This window comes from Halichoerus grypus, chromosome 3 (genome assembly GCF_964656455.1).
Source record: "Halichoerus grypus chromosome 3, mHalGry1.hap1.1, whole genome shotgun sequence".
Taxonomy (NCBI): Eukaryota; Metazoa; Chordata; class Mammalia; order Carnivora; family Phocidae; genus Halichoerus; species Halichoerus grypus.
The window spans coordinates 3,086,894-3,103,408 of NC_135714.1; the positions used below are offsets into that span (position 1 = coordinate 3,086,894).

Genomic DNA, 16,515 nt, shown 5'->3' on the forward strand with positions numbered 1-16,515 from the left:
AATTCTTCTCTTATAAACGCTGTTAAAAATGCGTCTACCCATCCTATGAAGCCCATCAGAAGGATGGACAAGGAACAAAGCTCCTCCTACCGTCTGCTTCACGCCCTGATTAGCCAGGTTCTGATTAGCCAGGTTCCAGATGTCTCAGATCTTTCTAACATTCTGTTTTTGTGTATTTTCACACGTGCAACTCGTAGACTGGCTCACCAAATACTTCCTGGCCAGAAAGTGGAGTGCTCAGCCCCACGGCTAAGGACGTGCACAGTCCCCCTGCAGCTCACAGGTTTGCGTTCTGTGTGTCTCCTGCCCACTGTTACCTGCCCCGCGCCAGACGCACAGCAGGTCCTCTCTGTCCGTGTGTTTGAACACGCGAGTAAAAGCTCACACCCATGGGCCCAGATCACAATAAACTGTCTGAGGACACGATTCAGGCAGCACAATAAGGAAGAGCGTCCAGTTTGTCGGGCAGAGAGAGAAGGCTACAAAAAAGGTGGCATTCAACAGGGGCCCTAAGGACTAGTGGAGGCATGGGCAGCTGGGTGAGAGGGGCAGAAGTAGGACTGTCTGGCTTTTTGCCACCCTGAGCATCAGAGGGACACAAGTAACAGGCACCGACTGTCCACTGGGAGGCGCACCCCGGGGAGCTCACACCGCGGGAAGAGCCTGGGAAGGACTCGGGCTGCTCCCCTTTCCCATCCCGTCACCTTGGAAGCTCTCCTGCCGGGCCTGGCACACCCTGTCAGGCCCCTCCCCTGCTTGTCCCTGGGCCTCACGCTCTTCTCCCAGGTGTCCCCCAGAGTCCCCCCAGCCTACCTGCTCATCCACTCAGGCCTCACCTGGGATGCCCCGTCCTCAGAGGCACCCGCACCCGCTCTGCATGGGCCTGACACAACACCGCCTTTGCTACCGAGGGGACGTGGGAACAGAGACATGTTTCACCTGTTTTCTTAGCACTACCTGGTGGCGGAGCGTGTGTGTGTGTCACGCGGCTCCTCGCGGAGCACGTGGTGGGGTGGGCGCACACCAGCACTGCTGTGACGGCAGGAGCCGACGAGGAGCGCTGTGCGCTACGGCGGCGGCCCAGTCAACCCCCATTTAACTTGCGCTCAGCAGCTGGCCCGAGTGCCCGAAGGGACGGAAGGGACAGCTGCCCAGGGGCTAGAGGACAGGAAACGCCAACCCGGAAAGACAGGAAGCAGGCAGCCGAGAGCGAGCCCTCAGTCCGTCAGCAAAGAATGTGGCTGCCACACACCGAACGTCCCGCGTGCTGCCACGGCCGTGCGACACCGGGCACCGGGCACCCGCACAGCAGCCTCGAGCACATGCCTTCGGTGGCCACCCACCAGCTCTGCTGTCGGCGCCCCCCCAGGGACCGCCACAGGAGACACGTTTTCCCCCACGTGCCTGCTCCCAGTCCCCACTTTCCAACACGAGCACGCCGAGGAAGGGCCTGGGGCCGGGTCCCTCGAGCAGTCTCTAGACAATTCTAAGAGGCTTCAGCCGGGCCCTAAGTATTGCCATCGAGCTTCTATGCCTACCACAGGTCCTTATGAAGCCTGGGCCCCTCCTCAGAGGCTCAAGAATTATTAAACCCATCGCACAGGTGAGAAGACTGAGGGCCACAGAGGCGACATGCCAAGGTCACATGGCTAGTGGGCAAACCCAGGTCTATCTGACTGCACAACAGTCTCTTCACACTGTACTCCTCTGCTTTATACAAAGCCACGTGCCAAGCCCAGTCTGATTTAACAGACAGCAATCCCCAGGGTTGTTCTGGAAAGTACAGACAGATGTGGCTCTCAGGAAAGGAGCAGCAGCAGAGTGGTTAAGTGAATGGACCCTTCCTCTGACTTTTCCATTTAAAAAATACCAAATGGAAGTAAACCAAATTTCACACTGGGGTACAGGCCCAAATGCCACATGGAACTAAGCGGGCTACTGAACTGCTACTTTCGGGATAAGCACCACTGAATACCCACTACATCCAAAACCACATGAGCCTCAGCAAGAAATAAAAAAGGAAACTATCCTCACTCCCCATTCCCAAGTTGTAAAAAAGAAAATAATAAAAGGATTTGCGATTACTTGAATTCGGCTAAACCTAGGTGCTACTCATCATCCCAGCTATGTGGACGGTAAAGAATACAGACCTAGGCCCGGTGCCAACAGGAACAGACACGCCAAGGAAAGGCCAACTAGAAACAGGAAAATGTTCTCACACACCTCAGCTGCCAAAGGGCACCTTCAGCTCTTCAATGACCCTGAGTCCTGCAGCTACCCAGACGTGTGACAGAAACCATACAGCCCTAGAGGAGGACTCCATTCTGGAGCTCTTACCATTCTTCCTGGCTCTGACTGAGCCGGACTTGATACACGTTGCTCATCTCAACCTTTACATTCCCTCTGTCATCTTCTTCCAAAGGCAAAAAAGTTACAGTTCCATTGAGGACATCTGGGGTAAAAAAGACAGGGATAACCAATTAAAACTGCTTGGTTCAGCATTTTATCAGAAGCAGTATTAAGCACAGGCATGACTCAGCCCGACTTTGCTCTCCTGGGGCTTCCCCCGCCTCCCTTTACCACAGACGTGTTTTATGTCCTAGCCACTGCTGCACCCCGAGCCGACAGGCGCCAGGCCCACGCAGCAGATGCTGAAGGCAGAAGGTCGCTGTGGAGGAGCACTGCTTGTCCCCCGCAGGGAAGCCAATCTGGGAATGCAGATGCCTACATCTGAAGGCCTCGGGGGCACTGGCTCACCAACCTCCGTCTGGCAGAAGGAAATGTAAAAGGTGATCAAACACCAGTGATCAAAGCTGGAAGAGCTCCTAAATTCGTCTGGACACGACAGGGTCACGGAGAGCCTCCTGGCAGAGCGGACGCATGGGAAGAGTCTTGCAGGGGCACAGAGGCAGACCGTGCTGGGAAGTGGGGGTGGGAGGGGAGCACCTACAGCGATCTGGCATTGCCGCGTGGGGCACCACAGCCTCTCGAAGGCGATCGCGCCCTGATACCCACAGCCTGCGTCTGTGCCATGCGACAAGGCACAGAGGGACTCTGCAGATGTGACGAGGCTACAGACCTCAGGGAAGGGAGTACCCGGGATGCGGCAGGTGGGCTCAGGCCAGTCACAGGGGCCTGGAAAAGCCGAGAGCTTTCTCCAGGTGGAGGCAGAAGGGAGTTTGAAGCATGAGAAGGACTGGTGCAGGCTCTGAGACGCAGGAACCCGAGGGAGGCCTCCAGCAGCTGCTCCAGGGGCGGGCCCTCCACTAATCTCTTCACCTGCTGAGCTCCTATTCATCATTCGACATCTGGAGCTCCGTCACCTTCTCCCTCAAGCATTCCAGACACTCGCCCCCCCACAATGACCCCATGCTCTGTACTAGAAATACACATATCTACATGTCCCCTCAAAAAACAGTAAGAAAAAAATCTACAACCTCCCTAGGACATCGCAAATGTACCGACATAGTGAGTACTGTCGGAGCCTTTTCACTGACCTAAGGTTCAAAGAATGCTTTTAAATCCAACTGCATCCTGTGCCAGAGTCTCTCTCTGACCACACTCCCGCCAGGCTCTTCTGCGCCCTGTCTCAACTAGGCTTCCACCTGGCCTGGAAGACTTCAACAGTGGCACGGTTCCTAACAGCTCAAGGCCGCAGCCCTAGAATGACGCGAGGCTCCCTCAAAGCTGCCAGGACGCTCTCAGCCCTTACCTGAAGGTGGTCCCCTGTGTCCCCGGGGCCTCGCGGGTGGGGGCGGGGGGTGGAGAAGCCTAACTGCCAGGCGCGCGAGGAGACACCCAGAAGGGAGTCACAACGAACAAACCCCCTTTCGTTAATTTTCGCTTCTTTCACTCTACCTCTCACCATGAGAAACACTCTTACCTTGCACGACTATTTCTCTCCTCGGAGCAGCAAGCGGGCAATGAGGGCCTGTTTTCGGGATGACGGTTCTGAGAACCACGTCGAGCTCGCTTGGCGCCTCCGGCTGCGATCCCGCCCGGGACCCGGTAAGAAAGGCCAGCATCTCTGGATTGCCGCCGGCGAGGCTCCGAGAGAAAGCGTCCCAGAGAGAATCCAGATCCGAGGCAGGGAAATCGCCCTCTCCGACGCCAGCCTTGCCGGGCTGCCCGGGGCACCCTGCGAGCTGAGCCGCGGCGGCTGCTTCCCTGGGGTCCTCCCCTTGCGGGCGCCGGGGCTGCGACTCCTCGGGCCCGCGACCCGCCGTGCCCAGCTCGGGGCCTGTGCTCGGCCCGGGGCCCAGGCCCCCACTGGCGGAGCGCAGACACGGTCTGGCCGCGGCCCGCTCCTCCTGCTCCGGGCCAGTGATGGGACTGTGGCCGCAGGCCTCCGCCCGGGGAAAACCAACACTCCGCCGGGCGTCCAGGCGGACGCCACACAGCCGTTTGTTGGCCACCTGCGGCCTCTCCAGCCACACGGCCACCGCCGCCCAGAAGCCCCCAGGGAGTAGCGCACCCGGGTCCCGCACGGCCGCCCGGCCAACCTCCGCCATGGTCCGTCAGCGCCAAGGGCTCCGCGGCTACGGCGCGCCGCGATGACGCACCGGGCGTCGCGGTCTGTGACGTCACGGGGAGGGCGGGGCGGAGTGGCTACCTGCCCCGGGACGCTCCCGCGGGCGGTAGCGCTGCGTAGTGTCGCCCTCGCGTGCCTCTCCGGGGCCGCCCCCGCGGCGTGTGCTGCCTGCAGGGACGTGTCCCCGCTGGGCTCGGAGGACAGCCCTGGCCGTGGCGTGTGGACACTGCGTCGGGTTCGCCCGGGCCCGGGGCGCCTGTGGCGGGTGCGGATGCTGGCGGAGGTCCGCGGAGCGCGTGCCTGCCGTCTGCGTGCGCCGGCTGGCTGCCCGCTGTCACCTGCGTGTCCCCTGACGGGTCGGGCCCCAAGTCCAGCACAGTCTGCAGAATCTGCGCTATGCCACAAACTCCGGGAGTCTTCATTCTCTTGGTGCCTTAGTCCCTCTGTTGGGGCTTTTATCACTCCCTGCAGAGTCGCTATGGAGTCCAGGAGAAGCACTACCTCGAAGCGTGTGATTTCTCGGAGAGAAGAGCACGCACCAGTGTCTGTGGACTTCAGTGAGGCGTAGATGAGCGATGTAACCGCAGACACACCTGTTGACGCCACCCCTTGGTCTTGGACCATGTGGTTCCTTTTTATGCTGTCTGTATTGTCAGCCTTAAAAAGTGAAGAGCCAGTTACTTTACTAGCAAAACGAGTTTATTCAGGAATAGCAGAGAAATTGCAGTGCCGCCGTGCAAGCTCTGGTGAGCCATAGGCAAGTCTGGAGAGACGAGGAAAGGTCAGCCTCTATCAGGTCTTAGGAGGAAATTGGGGAGGGGTGTTTTAAACAAAAGTTCAGTGGAGAAGAAGGCGAGTTCGAGGTTGGACAGTTTCTCGCTGGCTGCAAGCGCGCTTAATGTGCTGTTGCTGGGGTGGAGAGGGATCTTCCTTCTTTTTCTTTAAAGTAGGAGATGGAATTCCTATGTGAAAAATGTCCTCTCTTGTCACAAATAATTCTTTATGCTAGTGATGCTCACTGCAGCGAGTGGTACTTATGTGAGTGCTCCCTGTTCAGGGCTTCCCAACTCTTATTTATTTACTTGAGAGAGAGAGAGAGAGAGAATGAGCAGGAGGGGCAGAGAGAAAGAATTGCAAGCAGACTCCACGCTTAGCATGGAGCCCAGTACAGGGCTCAGTCTCACAACCCTGACATCATGACCTGAGCTGAAATCAAAGAGTTGGACGCTTGAGGGACAGAGCCACCCAGGTGCCCCGCCCCTCCCCTGACTCCATTTTCTTTCTTTCTTTTTTCTTTTTTTTTAAAGATTTTATTTGACAGAGAGAGGCACAGCAGGAGAGGGAACACAAGCAGAGGGAGGGGGAGAGGGAGAAGCAGGCTTCCTACGGAGCAGGGAGCCCAATGCGGGGCTCGATCCCAGAACCCTGGGATCATGACCTGAGCCGAAGGCAGACGCTTAACGATTGAGCCACCCCGGCGCCCCCCCACCTCCGACTCCATTTTCAATGAGGCTTTCTTTCTTCCTTTCTTTCCTGGGGGCTGCTATGACAAATTACCACAAACTGGGTGGCTTGAAACAACAGAAATTCATTCTCTCACAGTTCTGGAGGCCCTGAGAGAGAATACTCTGGCCTCTCTCCCAGTTTCTGATGGTCGCCAGCAATTGTTAGTGTTCCTGGACTGTGGCCACATAACTCAGCCTCCATGGTCCCACACTTTCTCCGTATCTCTTCTGCAAAGCCCCTATTTCCAAATAAGTCCACAGGTGCAGTGGGTTTGGACTTTGACCTGCTTTTTGAGGCGGGGGGACATAATTCAACCCCTAACTCTGTCCAAAGGGGGCGTAGCCTGGTTGGAGCGGCCAAAAGATGAGTAATGACAAATCTCACCAGTTGCTAATACGTGGGGACGGATCTGCGTCAAGCATGGAGAATGCAGAGCTGAGTACAGTTCTGCACTTGAGCAACCTTCAGGCCGATGGTGGAGGCAGACATCGAAGACGATGGTTATGAAACATGAAAACTGCAACACTCAACACAGTGTTGTGGGTTCAGAGGGTTCAGAGGTTACAGAAAGAGGGAAGTTTTTCAGGCTCTGTGCTCCACGTGCCCAGACCTTTTTGGGGCCCTGAGGCTTTGCCTTGTCCTGGCGTTGGCTGACGGGTCCCTGCTGCCCTGCTGTGTGTCATAGGAGCATGGCAGAGAGAGGTGACACAGCAGAAACCTGGAGGCCTAGGGCTCTGGGGTGAGAGGTCATAAAGCCAGAAGTCAAAGTATAGAGGGAGGTGGAAAATTCCATTTGGCCATGGGCGGGAATCCTTGCGTAAGACCTTGCCAGCTCCTTGCTGAAACAAAGAACACAGTTTACCTGCCTCTTGGCTCTTACATCCAAAGTCTGGCTTATTTGTCACCAGAGCCCTAGCTTAGTTTTTGGCCCATAGGAGCTATCCAATTAGTAATTACTGAGTGTAAAGGTCTGTGAGCAAAGGGTGTGTGTGTGTGGGGGGGGGAATTGTGTAGCTGGCTCCACTCTTCTGTAGGTTCTGAACCAGCGAGGCAGGTGGTGGTGGGCGAGAAAGGAAGGATGGGGATGGAGACAAATGGCCAGAGTGGGAGAGGAAACTTTAGTATTAACAACATATTCAAATAATTGCACTTACCAATGACAGCCAGTAGAGCAAATGGCTAAAGATGAGCGAGGCATGGGCAGGCCAAATGGGGTGGAGTGGAGAGATATCAAAATGATCAAGAATGGGTGGGTGGGGACCGCAGCAGAGGACGGCCAGTTCATTGTCAGCTGCATCACTGCAAGAGCTCTTGGCCTCCTCTGCTGTTTGTACCAACTTCACCTCCATTCCTGGAAGTCTTACCAGGAACTAGCTCACAAAACCAAACTCCCTTTCTTTCCCCCCAAAGTTGTTCCCCCTATGCTGGTCTCAGAGGCGTCTCCATCCACCCAGGTCCCAGCAGGACAACCCAGACTCATGTGTGACCCCCCCTTCCTCTCTCCCTACCTCACCACCATCCAAGAAGTTTCAGGGTCCACCTAGTTCTACCCAGAGATGTCCAAAGCACACTCCCTGTCAGACTCCGGTCAAGCAGTGTCCTCAGGCCAGGGAGGGGACCGAGTGTGGGGTGCTGGAGGGCTGGCAAGCAGAGGCCAGAAGGTGGGGTGTGCAGGAAAGCCAGGGTCAAAGCTGGGGACAGTAGTCCTGAACCCAGTCACCCGTGCAGGAATCTAGGTGGAGAGATGAAGTAATGAGACTGAAGCTGGTTACGAGCCAGCCCTGAGCAGCCTGGGGGATGCAGGTTGCGCTGACCTGAGAAGCAGAGGGGGAGAGAGAGAGAGAGAGAGAGAGAGAGAGAGAGGCAGAGAAGGGCGAGGAGCCTGCTGACATTCCAAAGGCTGGGAGCCTCTGCTTCATGCGTGCTCACCACCCCATGAGATATAGAACCAACTGTACAAAGTCATCCCCCACCCCTGCACCAGCTGCCTGCCACGGGCCTTCCCACCTCTCCCCTGTACCAGTTCACCTGTTCCTCCGTCCTCACTTCTAGCCTGCCCACCAGTACCTGCTCTCTCCCTGTCACGCTACACTGGACTCCAATGATTTCCACGTAGAAAGATGTTTATCTGATATCAATAAAACATGTGAACCCAACTTACTTTCTAGTAGTTGTAATTTTGGAAGAAACTGATCTAAACGTGTGAATTATTACTCTATAGTTTATTTTATTCCTCTCAAAAGTATATCCATTTGAAAAACAGTGGCATGTTTTTTATTAGACCATTAATTTTTATAAAGATTTAGTTACTTATCTGAGAGGGAGAAAGAGAGAACGAGCAGGAGGGCAGAGTGAGAGGGAGAGAAAATCTCGAGCAGACTCTGCGCTGAGCATGGAGCCAGACGTGGGGCTGGATCTCATGACCCTGAGATCACAACCCGACCCCAAACCAAGAGTTGGTTGCTCAACCGGCTGTGCCACCCAGGTGCCCCTTTATTAGACCTTTATTTTTTGTTTGATTTGCAGGCACTCCTGGGTGCTTCTATGGACTCAGGGACCCCTTGTAATGATGCCACAGACCCATGGCTGGAAACACTGCCTGGGTGGAGAATTAATTCTGATGGCTTCGCATGGTAGGTTCAAGGCCCTAGCCAGTCATTCAGACTCTTCCTCTGCTTTTGTAGCAGGAAGGGGGCCCTGATACTGACACAGGCAGGCTGAGTCTGAGGACACAGGGGATGGTCCTACGGGACCAGCCAACAGGGTCCTTGTCTTCACGCAGGACAGACATCAAAGACAAGCCAGAGAAAGTGAAAACAGAGTTTGCTGAATAACGTGAGTGACAGAGAATAGCAGACGGAGTGTCTGGGAGACTCTGAAAGGAAATAAGAATGAGTCTCTTTCTCACATCGGGTAAGGGGTTTATATTGGAAAAGGGTGTAGGTACCTGTTCCTCCAGGAATCCAGGGCAGAGTCCAATCAAAGATGAGTGTTGTGTGAACAACAGGTGTAATTCCGAACATTACAGAAGGTGGCAGTATCGATGCCAGCATCATTGGAGGTTTGCTTGAAGCTAACGTCCTGGGACATGTTTGGGATCCGACTCTTCTTAGATGTTATCAGGTGTTTGGGGGCCTAAGACAAAACTCAGAGAAAGATTCACTTTCTTGCTTCCCCCCTTGAAGTGGGAACATAGCTTCGTTGGCTTATTCGGAGGCAAAATATGGAACGTGAGTAAACGGGGCCTGGCAGAGAAACAGCAGAGAGGAAGCCTTTCTGAAATGGAGTCCCATCAGCTCCCCTACCTCAGTATTCCCAATGAGGAGTCTGTTTTCAATGAGAATCACAACTGTGACAAGGCATTGTCATGGCAAAAGGAGAAGGTATTTCAGAGTGGAATGGGAGCAGAGAGAGACTTCCCGAATTATCAGCTGAGCATCTCCACACAATTCTCTCACCAGTGGCAAGCTGAGGGCAAAGCACAAGCTAACGCCCCCAAACCTCCCCAGGTGGGAGATGTGTGACATTCCTCAGGTACTCCTGGCTGCCCAAGAACAAAAGAAGAGGAAAAACCCAAATGGTTAACTGATACAGATCACAGTCATGCAGGACATGAGTCTCCCTGAGTTTGCAGCTGTCTTAATGATTTACAAGAAAAAAAAAGAAACAATCTTTTCCATAGCCAGGCCTCCAGAAACCTATAGACTCAATTTCCTGGGACCCTAACATCCCCCTCCCTTCCATAAATCTTATATAATCACCCACTCCTCACAACCCCAGTGCAGCTCTTTCTGCACACAGGTCCTGTCACCCTGCTTTAATAAAAACACCTCAAGAATTCTTTCTTGACCGTTTGCTCCAAACCCCAACTGTCCCAAATTACTTGGCGTACAACACGGGGCTTCGGGTCTTTTCATCTGTACTCTGAGCCAGGGTGCAAACTTGGTGAGTACTTCCTCTGCTCTCCCTTACTCTCATTCCAGGGGCTTTTCAGGGAGTACAGTCTTATTGGGACACTTTCATGTCGATTGCTCAGACTGCAATCCTCTAGCCCATGGCTACTCCACGGGGAAGAGAAAGCCTGCCTTTTGGCTGGAAGTTAGTACCTTGGCCAGAATGTTAGTAAGACCCAGAAACTTGATACCCTCTCTTTATTCCTGTCCTTATACTAAGATGTCTGTCTTGGGCATAGGACAACCACCTAAGTCACCAGGACGGCTGCCAATCTTAAGACTCCCGTGTGAGGTTTCCTCCTCATTGGTCTAAGTGATCCCCTTCACATCTCTGGTCTAGTTGCTTCTGGCCATGGGACTGCAACTGAGAGCTGGCCAAAACCAGTAATCGATGGAATTAAAACCCAACCGGGACCAATTTCCTAGAGAAGTTGACATGTAAGTTGACTACATGTGTTGGAATGTCTCTTAGACCATGATGGATTTCTGTCTTTACTGTTTTCTTTCAATGTCCTCTACTAACTACTTAAATTACAAAAATGGGTAATTTCCCCTTGTAAAACCTTTCTAGTGTTCTCCATGGGTTAACAACAGCAGGTTCTTCAAGGCAAGGCAAAATAAGGCCTATTTCAAGACAAGGCATGGAATCTTAGTCCAAGCACCAGCACCCATTTTGCAGTCTAGGTTGTGATTGGGAAGCAGGGGGATGCTAGCATTCCTCCTCCATGGCCTTTGAAGGCAGGTGGTGATCATAGCCATTTCGTTGAAGGCAGGTCACCTTGACACCAGGAATCTCTGACATATCTTGTGTGGGATGCCACCTCGGAGTCAGGGGGAGGGTTTTCTTGGTAATGGGCCTTCTCTCTTCTTCAGTTCCCAGGGACTCTCCCTTGGAATGCCTTTTAACACACTGGAAAGATTTCAGTGTGCAAAATTTAAGAGAAGACTAATCTCCTGTAACACTGCATGGCCTCAGTAGGATCTATCCAATAGATCTCTCCTGCAGGGAGGAAACAGGGCAGATGGATGGAGGTACCCCAGGTCCAGGCCTTCAGGGCCCTAACTCAGGACCCTGACCTAAGGGCCTCTTGCAGAACATGTTTGCTCACTTAACCAGGCCAGTGAACTCTCTCCTGACAGATTGGATGATAATTATCAAAATAGGCCTCCTGATAGAACCCAGGTTGGAGGAAACACAGACCATCCCTGGGGAGGGGGATGCTGACTCTCTCACTGTTCCTCCTCCTAATAGATATGGGGGCTTCTCCCTCATCCATCTCCTGGGTTAATGCCTGTAATAACTGGAGCCACATAGAACAAGTTTAGAAGTTTTTCTTCCATTTCTATTTTTTGAAACAGCTTCAGTAGAATAGGTATTATTTCTTCTTTAAATGTTTGGTAGAATTCCCCTGGGAAGCCATCTGGCCCTGAACTCTTGTTTTTGGGGAGGGTTTTGATTACTGCTTCAATTTCCTTGCAGGTTTTTGGTCTGTTCAGATGTTCTACCTCTTTCTGTTTCAGTCTTGGGAGTTTACAAGTTCCAGGAATGCATCCATTTCTTCCAGATTGCCTAATTTGTTGGTATATAGTTGCTGATAATATGTTTTCACCATTGTCTCTATTTCCTTGGTACCAGTCGTGATCTCTCCCCTTTCATTCATGATTGTATTAATTTGGGTCCTTTCTCTTTTCATTTGGATCAGTCTGGCCAGAGGTTTATCAATCTTATTCTTTCAAAGAACCAGCTTCTAGTTTTGTTCATCTGTTCTACTGTTCTTCCGGCTTCTATTTCATTGATTCCTGCTCTAATCTTTATTATTTCTCTTTTTCTGCTTGGTTTAGTCTTTATTTGCGTTCCTTCTCCAGCTCCTTTAGGTGTAAGGTTAGCTTGTGCATTTGGGATTTTTCCAATTTTTTGAGAGAGTCTTGTATGGCTATGTACTTCCCTCTAAGGACCGCCTTTGCAGTATCCCATAGGTTTTGAACTGATGTGTTTTCATTCTCATTAATTCAGTATGTAAACTAACTTGAGTTTGTTGTTTTAATTAAGATAGACATGTCTTTAGAGTTATCAGCATTAAACAGGAAACTTTTATTCTACCAAGATTTACTGAAGGTCCAATAAGCTTGTGTTATCTCTGTTGCAATTTGTTAGCAACAAGATGACTTAAAATGGTGGTTAATTTTGTCTGTCTCAAAATTTTCATGGGTCATTGTTAAGATAGCTGTCAACATCTCTGGTAAGCTGAAACTTTAAAGTTTTGCTTGGATGATAAAGGAGATTGAATTGTTGGACATCTAGGTCTTTTCTAAATAGGATGGAGTGCTAAAACATTGATTACTGGATGTAGGTTTGTGCTTTTGACTGCTTATTGCAGAGAAGCTGATGATATTTGGGTCTGTTGGTAAATACGCTTTGTGCCTTATTTAAAGATTGTACTATGAAAAAACATGTTTTTTAAATTATAAAATATATTTATATTTATGCATTTCAGATCTAAATAATTATGGTGTAACAGACAGTTCACAATTGGTTACTACTTAGTTTTCATGGGAGACTAAGGCTTCTAAGAGTTAAAATTCTGCTAAATGTAATGAAGAGTGATTTTTTAAAAAGGGCCTACGTCAAAATCTGAATAAATAAAAAAGTTGTAGAAGGCTTATGAAGGAAAATCTTTGGAAATGAATTTTATATGCGGTGAGGACTAAGAACGAAATGAACGGATTTTAAAAGTATACTGGTGTAAGACTGAAATTCTGCTTTTCTCTCTGTTAAAAAGACAAAGTTTTCTTGGATTTTTGGTCTGTTCTTGATAAGAAAACATAAACAAAGTTTTTTTTTTCTCTTCTGTCTGCCCAGAAACCCAAGGTTTCTATATTTTGTCTTTATCAGGTCTTTAATTACTTAATTAAAACTCCTCAATATTAAAGGAGCTGAGTTTTGCTAACAACTATATAACCCAACATATTTGCCTTTGGAATCTCTTGTTGCCACCTTGGTTAAACAAATTATTAAATTTTAAGTTTTATAATGCTCTGTAATCCTATTTAGGATTTTTTATAACTTTCTGGGGGTTTTAACAAACTTACGCCATTCAGTGCCGTTAACAGATGATCCTTTCTGCTCAAGGAGACTCCCGTATGTTATCAACTCTAGGTAGAGCTGCCTCAGCCTTTCCTAACTCCTCTTAAATTCTCAACTGACCAACCTTGACCCATACGTAGGGACACATCTACGCCCCTATCCAGCAGGACGCAGTTTCAGAAGATGAGACCTTCCCCCCTCAGCAACCTTAACGATTTAAGGGTCAAAGTTGTCCAGGGGTGAAAATGATGAGGGAAACAAAGGTTAGAGAAATGTAGCTTAAATTAAATCTCCTTACAGTTTTCAGCCCACAGACACCTGAAACCTGTAGGGCATGACCCTCCTCAAGGAACGCACAGCTGCCTTAGTACCTTCATGTTTATGTTTTATTAAAGACTAAAAGTAACCTGACCTTAACAGCAGCTAGCCCCTCAAGGTCCTGAAAGCCTTTCTCCCAAATTCCTTAGAGACTTACGCTCTCCCTAACCCCCACTAATTAAAAAGTACATAATGAGCCACTCCTCATGACCCCAGGGCAGCAGCTCTTTCTGCCCACGGGTCCTGTCCTCATGCTTTAATTGGTTAGCCCGATGATGGGTATTAAGGAGGGCACGTACTGCATAGAGCACTGGGTGTTACACGAAAACAATGGATCGTGGATCACCACATCAAAAACTAATGATGTAAGGTATGGTGACTAACATAACATAATAAAATTAAAAAAAAATAGAATAAGGACCCCCTAACAAAGACAAAAACAAAAAAACAAAAAAAAAAAACACCTTTTTGCATCAAAGACCCCTCAAGAATTCTTTCTTAGCTGTTTGCTCACGAACCCTAAACTTCCAAATTTCAAGAGGCATCTTAAACTTCACGCATCTCAAAAACTGAGCTTGTCTTCCTGTGACCACAGTGTCCATCTCTCAGTTCCCTTTAAACGGAAACCTTTGGACTTGTCCTTCTTCCTTGGTCTTCATGTGGTAAATTGCCAAATCCAGTTGCTTCTGATGTGATTTGATGCGATGTGGGGTCCGGGAGCGAGTGGTCAAGAAAGAGTTCTTGAGATGTTTTTTGTTTTTTGTTTTTTGTTGTTTTAGAAGGTGGCTTTATTAAAGCACGGGGACAGGACTCACGGGCAGAAAGAGCGGCCCTGGGGTAGTGAGGAGTGACTGATTATATAGCTTTAGGTTGGGAGGGGCAGACATAAAGCAAGTTTCCAACAGGATTTTCACATGTGAAAGAAGACTGTCAGGGGGGCGCCTGGGTGGCTCAGTCCGTTGAGCATCTGCCTTCTGCTCGGGTCATGATCCCGGGGTCCTGGGATGGAGCCCCGCATCGGGCTCCTTGCTCAGCGGGGAGCCGGCTTCTTCCTCTGCCTGCCGCTCCCCCGTTTGTGCTCTCTCTCTGTCTCTCTTTCTCTGACAAATAAATACATAAAATCTTAAAAAAAAGAAGACCGTCAGGGTTGCGGAGGCCGGGCTCCGGTCAAGCGAAGGTTGTTTACCCCTCTAGCAGGCGTTAACCTTAAGACTGGGAGCTCCCGGAGGAAGGTGCACCCTCCTGCTTCACGTCCTGCAAGGGGCTGCAGGCGGTAAGGACATTTCCCTTCCCCTACATTTCCTTTGAGCTCCGTACCTTTCACAGGAGGGGCCGTCTCGGTCTGCAGCACCTGAGGCAGGGTTTGGGAGCAGGCGTGCAGGTATGCTGCTGGCCCGGGGGCAGGAGCGCGGCAGTGGGCAGTTCCTCTGGTCCGGGCCGGACTGCGGGGTCGGTGACCGCCCGGGGGCCAGGGCGCAGCTCCCCTGGGGGTTCGCAAACCTTACTGCGCACGCGGTGCGGCTCATCAGCTGGAAGCTGCCCAGGCTCCGACCCGGGGTTCCGGTGCCCCGGCTCTGGAGGGGGCCCCAGGAATCTGCATACTAAGCAAACATCCCAAGATACGGACACACAGTTCTCGCGGAGACCCACCGGAGGACCAAGGAGGGCTCCCCTCTGGCGCGCCCCGCGTCTCCCAGGCAACGGGCGCGAGGCGCGGCGTGATGACGTCAGGGGGACGGTGGCCGAGAAGCTGTGCGGAGCTGTCAGCCTGCCTATAAGGGCTGCGCGGGCCAGCGGCTGTGCGCCGCGCCCCAGAGGACATTGGTAGGGCGCCTGCTGTGTGCGCTGGACGGTGTGGGGACCCAGCGACCAGAAGGGCCGGCGAAACCCAAGGTCGCGTCCATGGGGCCGGGGGCACGGGCGGCGCGGGTGGCCCGCGGACGGAGCACCTGGCAGGAGGCGGGATGGCTTGTGCAAAGGCCCCGGGGCACACCCGTTCCCCGCGCGGAGTTGCTGGGGGCGAGACTGCGAGCGCGGGGACCCGCAGGTCATCTGGAGAGACAGTTTGAGGAGTTTGGACATTGTCCCCTGAGGTCGCCACACAGCTGTCTCCTAAAGAGAGAATATCAGTCTGCATTTTAAGGGTCACCTCTCTGCTGCTGAGAGGAAAACTGACTGAAGGCGGCTGTTGCCATTGTAATGATGTCCCGCGGGGGACCACTCCAGTGCTCCCTGCGAACTGCAGCAGCCTAGACGCTAGACACTGGACTAGCATTACGGTGTGGTCACACGGAGAGGTGAAGTGACAGGCTAGGTTCACCCAGCCCAGAAGTGCTAATGTTGGTGTGTCACGCCGGGCATTCCGGCTTCAGAATCCTTGGTCGCCGCAGCTGCACCATCATGCAGTCTTGTGGGTGACCTCGGGTGGCATGGGATCCTAGGGGTTTCCCTGGCTGCTTAGGATCATGGGATTTGAGGTTGGGTGGGCTAACAGCTGTAGATCTCGGGCGACTTCGTCCCTCTAGAAAGCTTCCAGTTGGCTTACCTGCTGAGAATACTTGGGGTTGCAAGCACCACTCAGGTCGTTGCTTAACATTCACCTGCACTCAGGGATTGTTCGATGATTGGACAGTCTTGTGATCAATTTAGTAGTTGCGGAGAGAAGAAGGGATTTAGTAGGTGTTAAAAGAGCTGCAGTGGGGGGCTTGCTAACCAACCAGGTTTGGGGGCAGAGAAGGGAATTCCAGCACAGCACTCAGGCTTGTCGCTCCAGTAACTCAGGGGAACTGGCAATGTGGGCCTGGGCCTGTGGGAGGAGAGGCTGGGCCAGGGAGCCCTGGGTTTGAACATTCAGAGCTTGAGGACCTCTAGACTGTGAGAGAGGGAGGGGTGTCCAGGAAACTGCAGGTCTGCAGGGTCCAGTCTGGGAGCCCTCTGCGCATCAGAGACAATTTCAGGTTATGAAGAGTGAGTGTGGCCAAGGCTGAGAGTCTGCAAGGAGCCAGAGGGGAGCAGGAAGGGATGCACGGTGTGGTGTCCTGGACCTCAAGGAGGGAGCACGGGGAGTGACAGGGATGCATCGAGGGCACAGAAGTCCAGAAAGATAAGAGTTCCCCTGAGAC

At 51.9% G+C, this 16,515-nt stretch overlaps 2 protein-coding genes across 8 annotated transcripts in view; one reads left to right on the forward strand and one right to left on the reverse strand.

Moving 5' to 3' along the window:
- TRMT44 (tRNA methyltransferase 44 homolog) overlaps window positions 1–15,091 on the reverse strand; it is a 34,401-nt gene extending 19,310 nt beyond the window's left edge. The window contains exons 1-4 of one of the 5 annotated variants that reach the window (XM_078068331.1): window positions 14,711–15,084; window positions 8,985–14,493; window positions 3,884–5,188; window positions 2,338–2,452 (exon numbers count right to left, since the gene is read on the reverse strand). In XM_078068331.1, coding sequence (XP_077924457.1) covers window positions 2,338–2,452; window positions 3,884–4,511 — 743 coding nt within the window. In that variant the 5' untranslated portion in view covers window positions 4,512–5,188; window positions 8,985–14,493; window positions 14,711–15,084. Of the gene's footprint in view, window positions 1–2,337; window positions 2,453–3,883; window positions 14,516–14,710 lie in introns of all 5 variants that reach the window. The other 4 variants (XM_036085681.2, XM_078068329.1, XM_078068330.1 and 1 more) reach the window with 4 other exon arrangements.
- A 45-nt stretch (window positions 15,092–15,136) lies between these two features.
- Window positions 15,137–16,515, forward strand: part of ACOX3 (acyl-CoA oxidase 3, pristanoyl) — a 39,824-nt gene continuing 38,445 nt past the window's right edge. Inside the window, exon 1 of one of the 3 annotated variants that reach the window (XM_078068333.1) lies at window positions 15,137–15,217. The gene's annotated coding sequence lies outside the window, so the exon portion shown is untranslated. Of the gene's footprint in view, window positions 15,287–16,515 lie in introns of all 3 variants that reach the window. The other 2 variants (XM_036085688.2, XM_036085686.2) reach the window with 2 other exon arrangements.